We start from the raw sequence: 21,589 nt of genomic DNA, 5'->3' as shown, positions 1-21,589 counted from the left end.
AAGAAAATTCTCTGGTATGCAGGTTTTCCTTCACCGTTACAGAGACACATGGTATTTAATTTCTTAAAATGTACACAACTGAAAAGTTGGGTGGTTGATGGCCCGGACTAGATTCGAACCCACACCCTCCGAAATCGGAGGCGAAGGTCATATCCACTGGGCTATCACGGCCTCGACGTGACATCTCTACTATTAAGTAGTTTTATAAGTTTAGACAACTTATATAATTAAAAGACCAACATAGTAATATAACGATTTATTAAACATTAAATGCAAATTAAAAATATACACGATACAATCTTTGATACATTCATAAATGGCTTCAATATGAGTAACTATACAGAAAATTACATTTATTTATACATAATATAATATAATAATAATCACATAGTTTAACGAAGGCAAGACAATAAGTATAATTAATTACATTAATATAAACTTGGAATTATACATTTGATTAGGAATAACATATATACAGAAAAATCAATATACAATTTTTTAAAAGTAATTAAAGCGAAATATGTGCATTTATTCAAAAAGTAATTCATCTTTAAACATCTAGTAAATAATAGTTCTTGTTATAGTTAACTATACAATAAATAGTGGTGACGAAAGTTAATTCGGCTTACATTAAATCAATTCGAATTAATTAATTCCTGAACATAAATAAAAATCCCATGAGGTCATGTGGGTCATTTATCAAGTAAATTTTAGAAAAATAGAATATATTAATTTTTTACAACAACCATTTGATATATTTTTAATCCACATTACATGATACATCTACACAAACTTGGTATTTTTTTATAATGATTTGAAAAAGGACTGCAAATTTTAACATTTTAACTTAAAATGGAACTTATATGACCCATAAATTATAATCTATGTTCCACATCTTTCATGCAAAAATAAGAGCTTTAGAACGAATTGTAGCATCTAATGAATAAGATAAGTATCACATATCAAACCGATCGAAATATTGATTAGCTTTTGACAAGCTTTTTTCTTTGCAGCTTCATTTTGTATCTTCAACATAGTTGAAAAGTTTTTTTATGTCTAATATACAAAGAATGAGTGGAAAAAAATTGTGATAAGATGCAAATTCATACAAATTACCACTTAAACTATGAAAGAGTAAAAAAAATGCTGCAAACATTTATATTCATTTCCTCCAAATTTTTTTTGCCACCAGTCAGACTTGTATCGCCAACTCTGTCGCTTTTAGTGAACAAAAGTCACTTAACTCGTTTGACATTGTATAGTTTTTTATACAAGACACATTTTGGCTGGTGGGAGGCTTCGGCCGTACCGCCAAGCGATTTAACGTTCCGGTACGATGTCGTGTAGAAACCGAAAGGGGTGTAAATTTTCATCCTCCTCTTAACAAGTTACCCCCTTTCATCTTAGATTGCATCTTCACTTACCATCAGGTGAGATTGCAATCAAGAGCTAAAGAATAAAAGAAAATTTCGAAATAGTTCTTTGTATCACTCAATGAAACCACAGCAAAATGTTAATTGGGGGTCAAACAAACAATATTTATCCATGTAACATAGCATATAGCTAACGGCCTGTAAGTTGAACTAAGCGCAGTGACACATTTATCGAGTAATTATAACAACACGTTGACGCCATTACAATCTACATACATTTAGCAACTTTAATGCACAGGTACATACAGGAGCATGCGTCTAACAATTTTGTATGAACTTGCGCAGACAATTCTAATTCTGGTACAACTTACTTGCCGGGGTCTATAACTTGATGTAAAATGATGATTTCTTTTAACTTATTGACGTCAAACGTCGGTTGTAGCTATCCTTTCAAAGACACAGAATTGATCAAATAACCCACGAGTTCCGTATAACTAGAAAATTAAATAACGATTACGAACAGATCCTTTAACAGCATGTTGTATGATTGTCTTTGGTCAGCACAAACAAAGCACGCTTCAAGCCAGCGCGGAGGCGGGCAGCGAGCTGTGCTTGGGCTTGGCTTTGTGCACGAACACCTTGATGCAGCCGTTGAAGTCGGCGCTGACCAGCACGTGGCCGGTCTGGGACGACGCCACCATGCCGCCCTCTGCAGCCTTCTGCAACATTCAATTATAAATTCATACATGCGAAACTCTGTCTGTAGAGCCGTGATAGCCCAGTGGATATGACCTCTGCCTCCAATTCCGGAGGGTGTGGGTTCGAATCCGGTCCGGGGCATGCAACTCGAACTTTTCAGTTGTATACATTTTAAGAAATTAAATTAAATATATGGGTTGATAATGATAATGGTGATGATGAAAGTCTGTTTGGCTGTCGGTCTGTTACCTTCCCACAACTAAACCGCTGGAGCAATTTGATGAAATTTGGTATAGACATAAATTGAACCTTGGAGCGAAAAGATTATTTTTGAAAATTTCTTTACGCACGGTTGACTCGAGGGGTAAGCTAAGTACTTGATGTCATGAAAAGTGTAATGGGGCAATGCGTGTTGCCATCTACAGGCAGTGAAACAGTATTTGATATTTTTAATTACCAGTAGATGGCGTTTTTAGTGAACTTTGAAACAATCCCTTTTTGTATGCTTCAAGAATCTTGTGCGATGAAGTTGTGTTCTAGATCACACTCATTTTTTTATTCCGAAAATATCCTTAGTTCCCACAAGATTTTGTGAAAACAAATTGAATTTTTGCGAAAAACCCTTTAATTGAGACTTAACGTCGCTGAATACGTAACGTGTTTAATAGCAGACAATAATGATTTTTTTAAATATTATTCAGGTTAGGTTAGACTTAAGACGTGAAGAAGCCAATTTCCTAAATTGATTCGTCATAATGTTATTGTGATAAGAAAACTGTCAATTTCTCTTTACTAGACAGATAATTTTATATTGATATTCAGAAATTTTTTATGACATTCATAAAGGTTATAAAGATATCAAGTGCGCGTAGACATTATATTCAATAGACAAATAATCGCGAATAGGTACTTACCACTTCTTCCTTTTCATCGGGTGTCTTGTTAGTGGCACTCATCTTCTCTTCCCTCTCGCTGATCATCCTGATCATGTGATCAGGGTTCGGAGCGAACACCGCACAGGTCACTACCGCGTTGTGCGCTTTGATGCCCTCCCAGAAATCGTTCCTGTCCCTCCTCACAGATGTGAATTTTGAATAATCGTGGCACGTTTTCCAAATATAAATACACTGGTTCTCCGACCCGCTGACGATGTACTTGCCATCATGAGAGAAACTGGCTTTGATTTGACTCGATACGTTGACATAACCTTTGTATTTGCATGAAAGGTTTAAATCTCTGAGGTCGTATAACCTTATTCTGCTGTCGTTTGAGGTTATGAGTATCTTGTCGTCGTTGGGCATGGGTTCGATGCCGCTGATCTTCCTCCCGGTGGAGTTCTTCCCCCGGGTGGAGCGCACGTCGATCTGCGTGTGGTACTTGAGCTGGTCGGTCGTGTAGAAGATGCAGCGTCCGTCGTAAGTGCCGACGACGGCGAATTTGCCGTTTTGGCAGAAGTTGGCTGCTGTTATCAGTTTGGTTTTGCCGTCTACTTCGTTCCAAACTGCCACCTGTTGAATGAATGAAATGTTATTTTTCTTAATAACCACATTATTGGCATAATTCTAAATTGCATGAGAAAGCGAAATGATATAATCGTTGGTAAGATATTATAACTTCTATAATATCTTACCGTTTGGTCTATCTTTATAGCCAGACCAAACTTTAAGTTTAGAGTCTATACATATTTAAAAGAGGCAAAAGTTTGTAGGGTTGTATTATACTTTCTGAGAAAACCCCTTTCTTATAAGGAATATCCCATAAGATCACTATTTGGAGAGGAATAAGAATAATTATAATATTATTACATTTTCTAAATTCACTTTTTTATCAGGAATGCTCTATAAAAGCAGCATTTGCACTCGCCTATCACGATCTACGTAACATGGTCTGAGAGGAATGTCTTACAAAAACAGCACAGTTAATCACCTATTAAAATGTCCTATAACATAGTCTGAGAAAAAGCCTTCACCTTCTTCTTCTTCTCAGGAATATGACATGATATCTATTATTTGGAGAGGAGTCACCTTCTTGTCAGGGATGTCCCACAGACGCAGCTTGCCGTCCAGGCTGCCGGACAGGAAGTAGCGGTCGTCGCGCGGGTGGAACACGATGGCCGTCACGAAGTCGATGTGCTGGAAGCAGCACAGGCACTCGCCGATCGAGATGTGCCACAGCCTGCAGAATAAAGAAACAAAATATATTTATTTATTTAAATCTAAAAGTTACAGACAGTACCCTAAAAGTTACAGACAGTACCCTAAAAGTTACAGACAGTATCCTAAAAGTTACAGACAATATCCTAAAAGTTACAGACAGTACCCTAAAAGTTGCAGACAGTACTCTAAAGGTCACAGACAATACCCTATCCTTATGACAGCATGTCTTTCTCTAACCCTTAAAAAGAAAGGGTGTACAGCTCAGCATATGCCGTGCACTACATACAAGCATAATACACGGCGCTGATTTTCAGCTTAATAGAATAGAGAATAGTGTAGAGGTACCCAGAGCTCATCCCGGGAAACACTACCACATGCCAAAAGCATTGTTGAGCTCCGGTCTGAAGGATATGTTTGTTGGTGTCATTCTACAAATTAATTTTCAACAATATCAAAAATACTTGCATCAATTTATATTATTAACTAGTTATAACCGAAATAGATCTCGAAATCTCACAGAACAAACTATGCCTTGGAAAATAAAGTTGATTTTTTCCAACCAGGTTCTTTAACGATTTTTCCGGTAACAACTCGCGTTTGTGTACTTCAAAACTAACCATCCTTCTGTACTAATATTATAAGGAACCGAAGATTCTGTAGAACTAATAATTGGCTATATTTTATCAACACATTCCCACGGGAACGAGAACTAAGAGAATAGACAATGCGGTCGCTAGAAGCAATATAAAATGCAGCTAACCTTACAGTCTTGTCCATCGAGCTGGACAGTATGAAGTAGTTCTTCGACCACGACACGTCCAGCAGGTCAGAAGTATGCCCGGAGTAGACACAGAAGGGTTTGGGGCAGAAGGGCGCTGCGGGGCCCAGGGGCGGCTCCTCGGGGGAGGGGGGCGGCGGCGCGAGCGGCGCCAGCGACTCCTGCGACGGGGTGGGGGAACATTTCTTCTCTGCGTTGTACTTTGTGCGCATGTCCTGTTGGGGGATTGACATTTGTATCGGATGTTAGGTTTGCTATCAATCAATGATGAAATACTTTTTTACTTAAGTTCGCTTCTTCTACATATAAAAATAAACATGAAATGAATGTCGCATTGTGCACATTGCTGCAAAGGCTTAGTGCCCATAACAAAGCCAAAGAGTTTGTATGTTTGAACATACTTCAGAAATTGATTTTACCATAATGGAAAAAAACTGTTACGTAGTTTACACAAATACACGCATTCTCCTCAAAAATTGTGTCCAACTCATTACTGTTTGGAAGCTACACAAAGGTAAATAAATATAAATTACAAAACTGAATTGCACACTGAGTCCTCGCCTGCGCAGTCCAGGGGTGCGGTGCAGGATGTATGCGGAGAAACACGTGTATTCTTGCGAATGAATGAGAAATAGTCCTGATGCTCGCTTTCACTGGACCCCCTGTATTGTCATTCCCCGCACCGCACCCCTGTACTGCGCTGGCGAGGATTCACTTATTTTGCTTGTCAATAGCGAAACATTTCTTAAGGAACAGCAGTAGTGCCCGAGTGACCAGACCCCATCTCCTGACACACATACTACACTAATGACTCACGTGGAACATGTGGTAGGCGTCCCTGGTGACCCATATCCTCAGCAGCTTGTCCTGCCCCGCCGTGGCCAGCAGGCGGCCGCACACGCTGAACTTGCAGCACCACACCGCGCCCGAGTGACCAGACCCCATCTCCTGACACACATACTACACTAATGACTCACGTGGAACATGTGGTAGGCGTCCCTGGTGACCCATATCCTCAGCAGCTTGTCCTGCCCCGCCGTGGCCAGCAGGCGGCCGCACACGCTGAACTTGCAGCACCACACCGCGCCCGAGTGACCAGACCCCATCTCCTGACACACATACTACACTAATGACTCACGTGGAACATGTGGTAGGCGTCCCTGGTGACCCATATCCTCAGCAGCTTGTCCTGCCCCGCCGTGGCCAGCAGGCGGCCGCACTCGCTGAACTTGCAGCACCACACCGCGCCCGAGTGACCAGACCCCATCTCCTGACACACATACTACACTAATGACTCACGTGGAACATGTGGTAGGCGTCCCTGGTGACCCATATCCTCAGCAGCTTGTCCTGCCCCGCCGTGGCCAGCAGGCGGCCGCACACGCTGAACTTGCAGCACCACACCGCGCCCGAGTGACCAGACCCCATCTCCTGACACACATACTACACTAATGACTCACGTGGAACATGTGGTAGGCGTCCCTGGTGACCCATATCCTCAGCAGCTTGTCCTGCCCCGCCGTGGCCAGCAGGCGGCCGCACACGCTGAACTTGCAGCACCACACCGCGCCCGAGTGACCAGACCCCATCTCCTGACACACATACTACACTAATGACTCACGTGGAACATGTGGTAGGCGTCCCTGGTGACCCATATCCTCAGCAGCTTGTCCTGCCCCGCCGTGGCCAGCAGGCGGCCGCACACGCTGAACTTGCAGCACCACACCGCGCCCGAGTGACCAGACCCCATCTCCTGACACACATACTACACTAATGACTCACGTGGAACATGTGGTAGGCGTCCCTGGTGACCCATATCCTCAGCAGCTTGTCCTGCCCCGCCGTGGCCAGCAGGCGGCCGCACACGCTGAACTTGCAGCACCACACCGCGCCCGAGTGACCAGACCCCATCTCCTAACAGACAAATTATTGTTATTCAATAGACAGTTCTTCGGGAACCCTAGAAATAGGCGGGGCGCACAGTTTGAAGAGCCAATGGACGTTGGGGCCCCAAGGTGTGAATGGCGACGCCGAACTAGAACACGCAGTGTTGGTCGACCCCTTACCAGATGGAGAAGCGAGCGAGTAGCATGGAATAGCTGAATGAAGGCGGCTCAGGATCGTGGTGTTTGTAAGTCCCTAAGGCTAAGTTCAGCAGTGGACGTCAATCGGCTGATATGATGATGATGATGAGACATTATTTAGCAATAAACGCAGGAATATAGTAATCACATTACAAGAAATTCTACTTGTAATGCATATGCCATCATTAGAAATGCAAATGGAAGACCATAAAACAAGAGAAGCAGGCATCTCTTTGTCGAAAAAGCGAAAAGATGAGATTAAAATTCAAAGAAATTATCAAATCTTGCTTTGCGGAAAACGCAGAAATGTAAGATCCATAGAAATTCTTCTTGTAATATCCATAATATCTTTAAAATTGCAAATACAAGGCCACAACACAAGAGAAAGGCTGATACAGAGTTGGTTGGAGTGTGTGTAAGATGAGTGCAATATGATGAGTTGACATATAATATAACTCAACGATAGAGGATAAGATTTTGATGCCGATGGTTTATATGAGGTTATGGAGTCTCTCTGGAGTAATCTCTGCGTGATCGAATCAGAAATGAGGAGATCCGCAGAAGAACCAAAGTCACCGACATAGCTCAACGAGTTGCGAAGCTGAAGTGGCAATGGGCGGGGCACATAGTTCGAAGAGCCGATGGACGTTGGGGTCCCAAAGTGCCGGATTGGCGACCCCGCACTAATAAGCGCAGTGTTGGCCGACCCCCCACCAGGTGGACTGACGACATCAAGCGAGTCGCAGGTATTTGCTGGATGCAGGCGGCTCAGTATCGTGATGTTTGGAAGTCCCTACAAAAGGCCTATGTCCTGCAGTGGACGTCCATCGGCTGATATGATGATGATGATGATGATGATGGAGATGCCAGAAAAGTTACAACTCACGTACCTGCACGTATCTCACACAGCCATCGAAGTCGTACGGGCCCTTGTGCGAGTTGGACGCCTTCAGCTTGATGTTGTGCTCCCCGCGCACGTCGTCCACGATGTCCGCCACGTCCTCCTTGTGCCGCGCGTGCGACACTTCCTGCGCGAGAGACTTCGCCGCGTCTACTGTCTTCTTCACCGTACTCCCGAAAAATCGTTTTAATCTATGGAACAATGTTCGGAAATACAATGTCAATGAAGTCCGTTGAATCTTCTTCTTTATTAATGGCTTTTGATTATGCCTAAACAGGAAAATTTACTTTGCCAATATTGAGGAGGTATCTCTAAAGTAAACTCAAATGTGTAGTCGAAAAAACTAATGAACAATTCTGAAACTATTTGTTTTGTAAAATTGTGAATTATGGAAACATTATTGTAGTTTAGCAATTACAGTGTGTAGCTTCTAAAAGTATAGAATTGCAAACAGAAAGAGCCAGACCCTTATTTCAAACGTCTTGTCTTTGTTTTAGTGCTTCACCTGATCAGAATTATTCTAATAATAACAAAAGCTATATCAAAATAAGACTACAAATAATTTCCAGATTTAAATGTCATATTTGCTATAATATGGCAGACAATCTCTGTAGAATATATCTCAAAAGAAAGTTGTATGTTTCTTTAAAATTCACTCTCATTCGGTCAAGGTTTAATTATATAATCAATGTCACACAAAACAATTTCAAAAGCATTAAAGCAATGAACCAAATTTGATGTTTTTATATCAATGTTTAAAAAAAATACCACAAACAACTTCAAAGTTCAGGTTTACGCAAATAATATTATTGCAATAATTCAAAAAACACTCTCGTCAAGTGAAAAAGTTAGCAGACAATTAGATGTTAAATATGTTGCAAATAAAACTCAAGCCTTAGATCAAATACCTGTTGTGTTTTAAATAGCTGTCTTTGCTAAACGATGAGGAGTTATAACATATTTTGTGTTTATATTATTGTGAATTGTCATTGTCTTTCATTTATATTTAATGCAGAGGTATTTCTTTTACTTAATGCCTTGTTACTTTTTCATCATTTAAAAACAGGTATGCAATCTTTGGCGAAAGCGTTAGAGTGAGGCCAAACGAGCGTAATTTTGTGAGTTGTAAGTCGCGTAATTTCGGTCGCAGAAATTTGCGTGTAAGTCAGAACACAATTCATTTTGCGACGCCGTGTAGCAGGAACTGGACTTTTGTATGAAGCCGAATGCAGCAGAGATTACACGACCGAAATGACGCGACTGACAACTCACAAAACTACGCTCGTTTGGCCTCACCCTTACAGTCCCATCACGGCGATCACCTGATGTTTATGTTGTCTTGTGAATGACACTTGACTAGTTCCGCTCGCTTCACACTATAATCCAATCATTAAAATCAGATTAACAAACAATGACATATTTAAGTTGAAAAAAGTTTTTAAAAGATTTTAGTCTTAAAATCAATAAGCCTTTTTCCTCTAAATGTTTAAAAAAAACCATTAGGGGCAACACTGGTGGTATAAATCGACATATTATGACCATCGAATATACAAAAGTTTAAACGAGTTTTGGTACGAGTATGTAAATCGAATATTATTGATGTTATGATCTATCATACAGTATAGAGAACAATATAAACTTGTATGGCTAAGATTTGCACCACGACATATCTTGTGATGAGAGAAATACAAATGCCAACCAATAGCTTCAGACCCCAAAATATCGCTCTCTTTCGTTTCGTTATGATATTTCAACTCCGCCGCTATTGATTGACAACTCGACAATATGCCTTTTTCTCATCACGAGACATGTCGTGCGCATTTACTTATCCGCGATAAAGTGCGAGTGTGCGCGCTTATTACGTTCCGTTAATTCACAATTGCCATCTTGGGAATCTATATTATATCTACTATGTCAGGATTGTCAGGATTTTTGTCCGGTGCGTATGATGACGTTATAACATACAGTTGTACTTACTTCTCAGTCTTTCTCTTGATTGCGGTGGTTTGCCTGTCAGCGCCTTCTTTCTTGGTTTCTTTTGCTTCGTCCTCTGTGCCGCCAGCACATACGCTTTCGCTTTCTTCATCTGTCTCTCTATAATCATTATTAAATACAAAGAATTTATTATTACCTGTAAACTTTTATAAGCGAAGTTCTAATGTACATCCATATTTGTAGCACACATCAACAATCGCAGATGGAGGCAAATAAAAAACAATTTTTAATTTAAATTCGTTGTGAAAAATTGCGAAATGCCACTCCACTTTTGTGCAATCAAAATTCATTCGATAATGTGAACTCAAGAACAGATTATTATTAAAATAATATTTTTGTTTATAGAAATAAGCCATGAAAGTTGTTTGAAGCTGTTAGTTTTAAATCGTTATTTGAGGTGTAGTGTGAACCTTTCTAGTTTTAGCAAAGAAAAAAACGTATAGTTATTTATCATAATGTATTTATTGCCTTGCTTTCATTTTACTACATATTAGGGGGTAGAGAAAGCACAACCCCGAAAGACTTCTTTTCTGGGTGTGTTAGAGGAGGAAGTTGTAAGACAAAAAATGAACTCTGTATCTATGATCCTGCCGACTGCGCCAAAGGTTAAAAATGTGACACAACACACTAGAACAGTGTAAATGTAATATGTTATTTTACCATTGTTTTATAACTTACCTATATTTATACTCTATGGTGACTATTCTAGTCATAAAAAGAGTTTTGAATTGTGAATCAAACGCCTCTAAACACAACAAAGAAGAAATCTAATTTGTCTTCTAATTTTTATGGTATAAAGATAAGATTTTAAATATAAAAAACCATCTTGGATATACTTATCAACTGTTCAACTTTCATGGCTATTGCTATATTCAATTACCTACTACTTTATACCAGATCCACACTCTCTGCAGACTAGACTAGAGTCGACTAGACAGATTCTAGGCTAGAAAGTTAGGTTTAATTTCTTGAAACCAGGGCACAAATTAGCACAAGACCATTGAATAACTTAAGTTAAACCGATGGGAATTCTTCATTTAATAAAAATAAAAACATCCTATAAGCAGCGGAAAGATATGCGAAGAAAGTGGATTCAGTGTTACATATATACCATAAAACAAGTCAATACTCAAACATTCTAAAACAAGAAACACACAACGTAATTAGTTTTCCACAACATTAAAACCGAATAACAAACAAAGCTACTCAACAGTGCAAAAATAAAGCGAATACTGCATGCAATACATTAAGGATGTTGATCAATTTTGCAAACACTCACAGATGTGATATTGTGGTCTATGACTTCATTGACCGACAGAAATCCGTTGTATATTGTATGTATGGTTTTATTAAAACATGAATTTATCTAAAAAATAAAAGTAAGTTCGAAAATTAGTCAAAATCCTTTTTACACCAAAAATAACACAACACTACAAGCATAATAAGCCTTTAACAATTATTATTATTTCAATGCTAATAAAAATGATTATATAAAATAAAAAGCAGACAACACCTATAATGAAAATATAAAAGCACATCAAAACGACAATAATAAATACTCTTTTTTAAGTAAAAAAGGGCATAGACAATAGAAAAAGGGTGAACCTAGTGTCAATACTGAGGGTAGATATGGCAGGTTGTAAGGGCACGGACGGCGAGCGTCGCAAGAGGTTGAATGAGCTACTGTAGAAGCTTATTGAGGCCCTTTTCCGCCACAAGCTCTTTGGTTTGTTCTTCAAACTGGAAATATTGCTGTGGTGTAAAGATTGTACGCCAATAGTGTCCCTCGAATGACCCATCCTATATAATGTTTATAAAATTAAACAAAAATTAATTTAAAAAAGTTGATTGAATTTAGTTTAAAAAACTTGATGTCAAAAGTATAATTTATATTATTTTTTATGAAAAGAACAATTTTGAAGGAGAAGCAGTTTCAAAAGAAAATGTAATAAGATTAACTTTTTTATTAATGGAAATTCAATGTAGTTTTAAAAATCTTCTCTTTAAAATATTAAGAACAAATATTAGGGAATTAAAATATTAGGAACAAATATTAAAAACTTATTAGATATTGGTGAATTCAGTATAATAATAACATTTTTATGAATACCTATTTTGTATTACTCTTTCTAGCAATTATCATGCAATTTATACATAAGATAACATTCATAAATACTCTAGCTTAGCGTGCGGTTTTTAGGGTTCTATTAGTCAAAATATTCATGGATATTTTTCAAACTAGCACAGTTCTGAATAGTCAAAAAGTTTCCGCCTTAAATGAAATGTTTGTTAAATAATTATTTATTTAATTCCATAATAGTGATATGATGTATAATAAATAAATAAATAAATTATGCCTGAAAATATCAAGTTTTTTTTATTGATTTGATCGCCTTGTACTGTTTAAAATTACTAAATATAATCATATCAATATGACGAATTAAAGCAACCATTTTCTAAACCATCATGCACATTTAATAAGTTTGTTGAAGAGTTTACATAATTATCAAAGACAAGATTATTATGCTAAAATCTGCACGGACTAAAAAGATTACACATATCCTGTAAATAAGAAAACAACTGTAATACTTAATATTTGCTTCAAAATTAATTAATTAGTATTGCGCATTATAGCAAAATAACCACGTCATTTCTGGATATTTGTGTAATATATTGAGGGTATGGGTGGGATGGCGCTTTTTTTTTAGTTTTGAAAGAAGTTTTACTTCAGTTGTGTGGCACATTATCCTTTTTTGACGTGGTGTTCCTAATTAATAACCCTAGCTACCATGTGTCAACTGTGCACATTTATAGTGTTACAAACTTAATTTGGCCCGGTGAGGACGCTGTTCTCGCGGTATAATGTTTGTTTTTGTGGTATAATGTTTTGCAAACCGCCGACCGCCGCGACGTTAGTTCCAGTTTTGGCCACCGGGTCAGAAAAGTTTGTGGCACTACAGTAGTTCTCAGAAGAGTTAAAACTAGAGAACATGGGGACTGAGGAATAATGAATACCTCGTGTTTTCGTCGTCGTTCGCTCTGCCGATGTACTCCGAGGTGAGGCGCATGATGTGCAGGCTGAGCGGGTTGATGCATTGCGGCAGCTTGTGCTCCGCCACACTCAGCGGCATGCGCTCCCCTGCCGAGGCTTATGATCAATCTTTCACTAACCCCAGTTGCAAGTGTTCGCAAATGTGAACATATATGAACACTAAAGTAAGCTTATTCCAACAAAGAAACGTTTGATTTTGTCAAAGATTTTGAAAAAGATTTCCAAAATCTTGTACAAAATTCAAACGTTTCTTTGTTGGTTTAGCTTTAGCTCTTTGTTTTTTTTGAACTTAATTTAATGTTATTGTTTACTTACTAACTTAACTAGTTTAAGGGCCAGGATGCCATTGTAAAATCTACTGAATATATTTTATTTCTATTATTGTTCTGAGAAATCTAAATCGACTTAGGTCTAGTATGGTGCTAGGTTTTGGCAATGATCCAGTCCAATATATTATCATCCTTTTTCTATATCAGTTCAATCACCCGTTTCAATAATTACAGCATTATATGATAGCCATAGGCATTGGCTACAACCAATAAATTCGTCTCAATGTTGGCCAACGTGAAGAGTGGGCATTAAGCCACTTTAATCTCTTGGTGGCATATATAACACCCCTTTAGACCCATAGCATACCTGCGCCATTACCAACACCTGAGATCATAAATGTCAACTAGCCCTGGAATAAACCATAAACAGTGATATACAGACTATGGTCACTTACCAGTATCCAGATTGAGCACGGTGACTTGTTCGAGGATCTCAATGTCGGACAGTTGGTGCGGCGACGCGGGCCGGCCGTGGAGCCCCGCGCCCGCCTGAGGGGAGTCCCCGGCCGAGCGGCGCCGCGCCCGACTGCCGTCCGACCGTCTGTTTACCCAAGAATATAATCACTGAGGGGGAATTTCCCACTTCTTTTCACACGGTTCACCCGTCTAGTTTCCGTTCCCGTGAAAATACAGGGTATAAAACGAGGCTCGGTAGAACCCTACAACACCACAAACTTTACCTCTTTATAATATTAGTATAGATCTCTAGCTAGCTATCTGTTACCAGAGAATTCTGAATTATTTTAGTCATATTGGCCGCCACCTTCCCGACAACTAAGATAAACTCATAGTCATGGGCAAGGTGGAGGGAAAAATACGGCGCGGCCGATCAGCTAGCCTGACCACGTAAAGTCGCTCACGGGCCTTCCACTTACTATGGCTATCAGAAAAGCAGGGGACCAAAGTGAGTGGAACAAAATAGTTAAGAACGTGACGGATAGGACAAAGAAATGTTGACATGACTTTTAGCAGTGAAGACAATGATCAACAAGAGATATATATAGACAAATATTTATATAAATAAAGTACCTGTTAACAGATCCAAGACTAGAAGTGCCAGTGGCAGGCGGGCGGCCCTCGCTGTGCGTGCGGCCGCTGCCCGTGCTGCCCATGGTGCCCGTGTTGCCCGCGCTGCTGGCGGTGCCGGCGCCGGCCGCTCGCGAGCGCTCCTCGTCTTGCGGACGCACTACGTACTCGCCTGGAACACGTTGATCATATATACACATGTACGACTCGAGCGGGACTCGTGACGCGACAGGTCGATAGCTCTGAGGAGTGTGATGTGAACCTTTGACAGCCTCCTTGATGTCGAGCGTGGAGTGTGCGGGGTGCGCGGGGTGCGGGCGCAGGGACGCGCTGCCGCGAGACGACGTGCTGGCGCGCTCGCTCGAGCGGGACTCGTGATGCGACAGCGATGACAACTCCAACGCCGCTGAGAATTGTTGGTAGAGTTTTATTTATCTAACTATATTAGCAACGCTTATAAATCTCACACATAGTCGCTAACTATGGGCCTCAAAACAAAGCGTCACTTGCGCTTCGTTTTGAATGTTCACTCAGCGAGCGATAGAGACATCAGCTATGTTTCCAGTATCTTTACATGTACCATTGATATCGTAGTTTATCTAGTTTTGCTGGTGTATTTTAAAGAGATCTTACCATACTTGGATTGAGATAGTTCCAAAGAGTCTTGGAACTCCCTGGTCAAAGACTCTATAGTGCTGGCAGGGCTCGGCAGCGCCATAGTCTGGTTCACGGAGTTCGATAATGGCGGCTGCAAATAAAGGACAAATAATAAAAAAAATGATTATCGAGAAAACTATGTGGTGCACATTTGTAATTGGGCAATGCATGCTGCCATCTACAGGTACAGTGAAACATAGTTTGTTATTCGAAACTACCAGTAGATGGCGTTCTTAGAGAACTTTGAAACAATCCTTTTTTGTACTTGTGTTGTCTCTGTCTGTCTGTCTGTACCAATGTGGTGGTGGTTACGGTACGCACTAGGACGAGCAGCTCGTCCAGCTGCGGCTTGTCGGCGCGGCGCACGTAGCGCAGCTCGTCGGTGTCGGTGGTGCACACGCTGATGTTGTCTCCGTCCGCCAGCGACAGCGACTGAGAGCCGTGCAGCTTGTCTGTACAGACAATGTATACTCTTGTATATCCCAATTTAAAACCCCAAAATTTCAGATTACATTACTCCTCAGCTCACCAAAAAGAATTTAATTTACTTAACTTAAGAATGTATCCAAGAACCTTACATAATATTAAGTTCGTAAAGTAGGTACATAATTGCTTGTCATTGTGTCGTAGGACATTGTCAGTTCACTTATGTAAATAACCAATGTGTGCTTATCTTAAATACATAGATTTTTTTGAGGTTGAGTTTTCGCGAACATTCCCCTACGTTTAACGTTTAAAGAACTCTCGATTGTTTACTTTGACTAATGCCTAGTTCGGACCACTTTAGTATTTTAGTTGAGTTCGAACGATTTTTGGGCGGTGTGAGTACCCTCGTCCTTAGACGCTAAACACTGGCTCATCCCTACACTCTTAAGGCAAGCAGACCTCGCTCGACCACTCAGGTCGAACGCCGGTGACAGATTTTCTCATTGCCCCCACTACCAATGTACATGAGATAGTGTGTGTAGTATTGTAGGTATATATTTATTAGACACAAACACTACAGGCGGTGGATCCAAACATTGTTCATACTCGACTAAAATACTGAAGTAGTCCGAACTAGACATTAGACTAACGCAAGCTCGATTGCGACGCGGCGGAAAACATATCTTTTTGGCATCACAAAGGGTCCAACGCAAAAAACAAATGTTCAGAGTGGATTAAAGTTTCATCAGTGTCAGTATGTGCTCTCATTTATATCACAGTAGGATGTACGTACTTCGCTTCTTCTTCCTGGGCGGCGCGACGGGCCCCGCGACGCTGGCGGGCCGCGGCTCGGCGCCGCTGGAGCCCGACATGGAGACGATGGCGGCAGACGAGGCGCGGTTCTGCTTCAGGCTGTTGGCCTTCGTGCTGGCTATCACATCCGGCTCGGCCATCGCTAGCACTGCGACAAACAGATCGTCTGACTTTTATCACTAATGCAGACAAGGAAGGCTTCATCATTTTACACCAAAGTCCAATCGACAGTCAGCTGAGTGGCAAGGTTATGGCATCAACATTTTGGGATACGCATGCTATAATATACATTTGCCATCTTTAAAAGTGATTCACAGCGACTACTGCAACATCGTACAGCGTTTAAAAGACTAAATCGCGGAAAACCGGCCTCTTTTGAAGAAGAAGAAGAAGAAAGTGCTGTTTCATCAAGACAATGCACCCTGTCACAAATCAATGAAAACAATGACAAAATTGCATTGAATTGGACTTCTGATTGCTTCCGCACCCATCATAGTCTTCAGATCTGCCCCCAGCGACATTTTCCTGTTCTCAGACCTCAAGAAGATGCTCGCTAGAGAGAAATTTCGCACTGATGAAGAGATAGTCGCCAAAACTGAAGCCTAATTTGAGGCTTAAGACAAATTGTACAATAAAAATAGTATCAAAAAGACCGCTATAGTCGTCGTATCGCCCTCGCTATCGCCCCAATCCGCATTGGGCCAGCGTGGTAGACTATAGGCCTAATCCCTCTCATTCTGAGAGGAGACTCTAGCTCAGCAGTGAGCCGAATATGGGTTGATAATGATGATGATGATGATACAATCATATACATATAATTACACTGCTCACATGTGAGTTATCTAAAGGTGGTGTGTGTAATAAATAATTTCAAAATTTCAATACATTTTTAGTTTCAGTTTTCAATTCTTTTTTTTTTTTATTCTTTACAAGTTAGCCCTTGACTACAATCTCACCTGATGGTAAGTGATGATGCAGTCTAAGATGGACGGGCTAACTTGTTAGGAGGAGGATGAAAATTCACACCCCTTTTCGGTTTTACACGGCATCGTACCGGAACGCTAAATCGCTTGGCGGTACGTCTTTGCCGGTAGGGTGGTAACAAGCCACGGCCGAAGCCTCCCACCAGCCAGACCTGGACCAATTAAGAAAATCTCAATCTGCTCAGCCGGGGATCGAACCCAGGACCTCCGTTTAGTAAATCAACCGCGCATACCACTGCGCCACGGAGGCCACATCAATGGTAAGATTTGTAGGATTAATTGAAAGAATTATTTGTAATAATTAAAATCATAAAATTACACCTAGGTACATATACATTACAAATACATTATAAAGCCTCAATAGGGCCACAGTTATAAATCCAGGTTCCACGTGTAAAACGGATACAACCTCCTAATAGGTAGTATTTAAAAAAATAATTAAAAAGTGTTTACCATTTTGCGTTCTATCAATAAGTATGGGATCATCGGAGATCGTGGAAGGCTCTCTGGAGGATGCAGAAGGCGCCATTGTAGAGTCACGGATGTTCGCTGAAAAGAAATCTTGCATTTAAAAAATATACTAGCAAACTCTCTCTGCAGTTTCAACAGTGTAGTTCCTGTTTCCTTGCAAATACGGGGATAAAATATAGCATATGTTATTCGCTGACAATATAGCTAGCCACTGGAGAAAGAATTTTATTAATTGTTTTTGTGGTTTAAACGTGTGTTATTTTTGCAGTTAGGGAGGATATCTATTATTATTTTTGGCCTGTATTCTTTTTCAGTAAATACAAAAATCGAATGTTTAAATATTCAAATTATTTTTATTGCTTTTTAATATCACTAAAAATCTCAGGTGTTGTCATTGCAGCTATAAATGTAAGGAATTTAAAATCTACTTGCATTTATGATTAGAATGTTGAATGTAAACTCCTTTTCATGAAAGAAGTCCGCGGCGCTAATCTTAATGGCTCATAGTCATTTAATAATGGCGCTCTTATAGTAATTTGTGTAAGGCGCTGTAAATTTTAGTTCAGGTTTTAGCCGCGGGACTTCTTTCATGAAAAGGACTCTAATATTTACGCACGTGGCATGCCACAGCCACAAAACGCCACCGACCATTTTTTATGTAGTTTTCATACATTTTACTTGGATTCGGCAACACGATTGACGCTGGTGGCCGCCACACGCCACAAAACGCTGTTTCCAGCGTTTGGTGGCAGCGTTTATGGTCTAATTGAAATAAATGAATTTTTAATTTCGTGTGCGGGGACACGTAGTTCAACTCACAATGCGACTCTGCCGCCCCACTGAGTATCCTTCCGATCCTGCCCAGTGACGTCATACTCTGCAAGCTCATGGTGTCGTGGGATATTATCCTACAAAATTATATTACCATTATAACCACTGCAAATAAATGATTTAAATACAATTTTGTAATTTAAAAGAAAATATTAATTTTATTAATTTAAGTTTATGAAAATTGTGTTTGTTAAAAATATTAAAATCGATTTGAAATTATTCTTATCTTTTTTTAAAGTGATATTAGTAAGCATCATTATTAATATATTTTTATTAAAATCAATAACAAAATGAAATTAATTTAAATAAAAATACGTTATAAAAATTATGTCATTAAAATTTAATTTAAAAAAAACATTTTGTCAGAAGTGGGATTCGAACCCACGCCCACAGAAGTGGACTGCGACCTGAACGCAGCGCCTTAGACCGCTCGGCCATCCTGACTCGTCTATAATAATCGAAATCTACATACACTTCCTACTTCTGTTGTTGCAACTGCATTATGGTGGAATTGTTTACTGGTTGCAAACAAAATCACGTGATGCAGAGAGCAGGTTAAGTTGTTGCTAATAAATTATTATCATTGACAAAGTTTAACACTGATTAGACACTGTTACACAGTGAAGGATTTTACGCTTAGCCCAACAACCCAACAGTGGTGGGGGGTCTAAGTTTTACAGTTCTATATCCTTATAAGATGGGGGGGGTATTTTTTTTATTTTTGTTGTTTGTTTGAAAGAAGAAAGAAGAAGTGAATTGCTTATTTTTTTCAGCCTTTGAAATGCAAACAATTTGGAAGGAATGTAATTTTATTCATATGTAGTACTAAGTATAGATTGATTATTACCAATACTTTTAATGAAAAAGAATTTACTTGAACGGATGCTCCATAGGAGCAGCTGGGGCTGCACCAGGGTCTGGCTCGTCTTCCTCTTCCGTCTGCATACATCTTCTTAGCTCCTGAAATCTTCTTCTGCCCTGAACTACCTGTAACATCACAAAAATAAAAAAATAAAAAACTGTGAGTGTATTCTTTAACATGCCCTTAAAACAGTGGCGAGGGAATTGTCACATTCTTTACAATGTGTAAGAATTTTTTTATCCCAGAAAAGTCCATGGTTTCTGTGGGATTTGTAAAAAACTGACTTTCATTGGTTTCATAATAGTTTGCATAGGACTTGACCTACCTAGAATTTCATTATTCAAAGGCAAACCACTGGAACTAGCAAACTTGGTAACCTAGTAACTCCCATCTTACCAGCATGAACATGAGACACTCAGCTATATATATATAGCTGGTCTCCTCCTCACCACAACCTGGACATGATGGGTCTTCTTTGATTTTCATTATCTTCAAGTGTCTATTAAGCAGACAATGTCCAGTTGTCATGCCTGCTACCAGTGCTATATCGGTTCTGATTTGCAACAGTAGTTGTTTTGTTTTCTTCCTGTGAATGACTTTAGGAACATTTTCCATCTGTGTAACACACTGTGGGAGGTTCCCATCTGCCACGTCTCTTTTGATCCTACTCCGTATATCCTATTGAAGATGCGTTGCCTCTTGATAAGAATCTTACCCTTACATCCAAGGCCAAACAGATTTCCAAAGTTGAATCTTACTTAGTATAAATAGACAACAATACTTACATTTTTGACAGAGTGTCTATCATCTTGTACACTAGCAACATTGTTCTCCATGACAGGAGTGCTGGTGGTGACACTGGGTTGTGATGGAGCATCATCAGGCTTGCTGGTGGGCTTCTCTTTCTCCTTACCCTCAGGTATGCTTGTGCTTCTACATAATGAGGATCTTCTGCAAAAAATAAAATATTTGTAATAATCAATTAGTTAATGCTCCCTTTGAATAACATTAATATTTTTATAAAAAGTCAGACTGAAACTCTCATTTAACTCTACAATTACAAGTAAGATTAATAAACATACACAATACAACAAGTAATACAGGTATACATATAAAACACTTTATTATCAGCCTATTTTAACAGCCCACTACAGGACCAGGCCTCCTTATTTATAGGAGTGGATATAGAGCTTAGACTCACCACACAGCTGCTGTGGGAGTTGGCGGGCTAATAAAACACATAAGAATATTTTCAACACTAAATCTGTTCTACTTTGTACTTGCAACACCTATATCAAATCATATTCTGTATTAACATACTTACTTAATAGAAAAACACAGAAAAGCAAATGATTTAGACATTATTAATTTATTTTTGATAAACAATTTTAGAAACAAAGCAACACACCCCAACACATCCCTTAACTGTATCAATATAACACCTTAAAGTAACAGTTAGTAATAACTAGCTATAGGACAACGGTAATAATCATTTGAGCATGTAATCACCTGCCGATATACACCAAGGACGTCGATAGCTAAGAAAACATCTGTTAATGTAAATACCATGTGGTTAAACTAGTTTTTTTTACCACAAAATGTTATATAAACATATTATTGCCTATCAAACTATGCAAGGTGCACTTTTCTCGAGATATGAGTATTATTGTCACAGGTTATAGAGCCTTTTAAAATAAATTATAAGTTAAATAAGTCCCGAACTCACTTGGATCCCTTCACAGGAGTGAATTCTTCAGCGTCGAAAAACTCCTCCGAATCACTACTGTCGCCCATTTTTCTTATCATATATAATTTATTTATAAACACTTTACATTAAAATTAGTAGAAAATCACTGTAACATCGTTTTTTGGCGATTTATTTACTAAGAAACGTCGTTATCCACTTGCTCAACCATCTTCGACTTTTCAACAAAGTGACATTTCAAGAGAATGTCACTGTCAGTGTCAAATGTGACATTTTACTTTATAGACATGGAAGGTAAGCTTTTTGTGTACACGAAAATGAACATCAACGTTTTTTGAAAGCAAAGTTCATTTCTTATTGAATCGTGATTTTCCATTTCTTAATTTCTTAAATATTACATACCTATTTAATTAGGAGTCGCAGTATACCTACAGCTAAAAGAGTCCTA

At 39.3% G+C, this 21,589-nt stretch overlaps 1 protein-coding gene and 1 non-coding gene across 2 annotated transcripts; both read right to left on the bottom strand.

The window, feature by feature from the left end:
- Positions 1-241: 241 nt before the first annotated feature.
- Positions 242-21,375, bottom strand: LOC112046979 (WD repeat-containing protein 44). Its single transcript, XM_052883758.1, has 19 exons — positions 21,163-21,375; positions 20,222-20,387; positions 19,449-19,561; positions 18,563-18,651; positions 17,726-17,821; positions 16,270-16,437; positions 15,372-15,502; positions 15,027-15,141; positions 14,656-14,799; positions 14,397-14,565; positions 13,763-13,908; positions 13,002-13,125; positions 9,969-10,085; positions 7,981-8,182; positions 6,789-6,920; positions 4,989-5,221; positions 4,097-4,247; positions 2,987-3,580; positions 242-2,092 (listed from the first exon to the last, which is right to left on the bottom strand). Exons 1-19 carry the CDS (start codon positions 21,240-21,242, stop codon positions 1,952-1,954), a joined length of 3,111 nt encoding a protein of 1,036 aa, XP_052739718.1. The 5' UTR covers positions 21,243-21,375; the 3' UTR covers positions 242-1,951.
- Positions 18,935-19,018, bottom strand: Trnal-cag (transfer RNA leucine (anticodon CAG)). Its single transcript has one exon. It is a non-coding gene; the product is annotated as a tRNA-Leu (tRNA).
- Positions 21,376-21,589: the final 214 nt, after the last annotated feature.

This window comes from Bicyclus anynana, chromosome 10 (assembly GCF_947172395.1).
Source record: "Bicyclus anynana chromosome 10, ilBicAnyn1.1, whole genome shotgun sequence".
Classification (NCBI taxonomy): Eukaryota; Metazoa; Arthropoda; class Insecta; order Lepidoptera; family Nymphalidae; genus Bicyclus; species Bicyclus anynana.
This window is presented reverse-complemented; position numbering and strand designations above follow the sequence as displayed.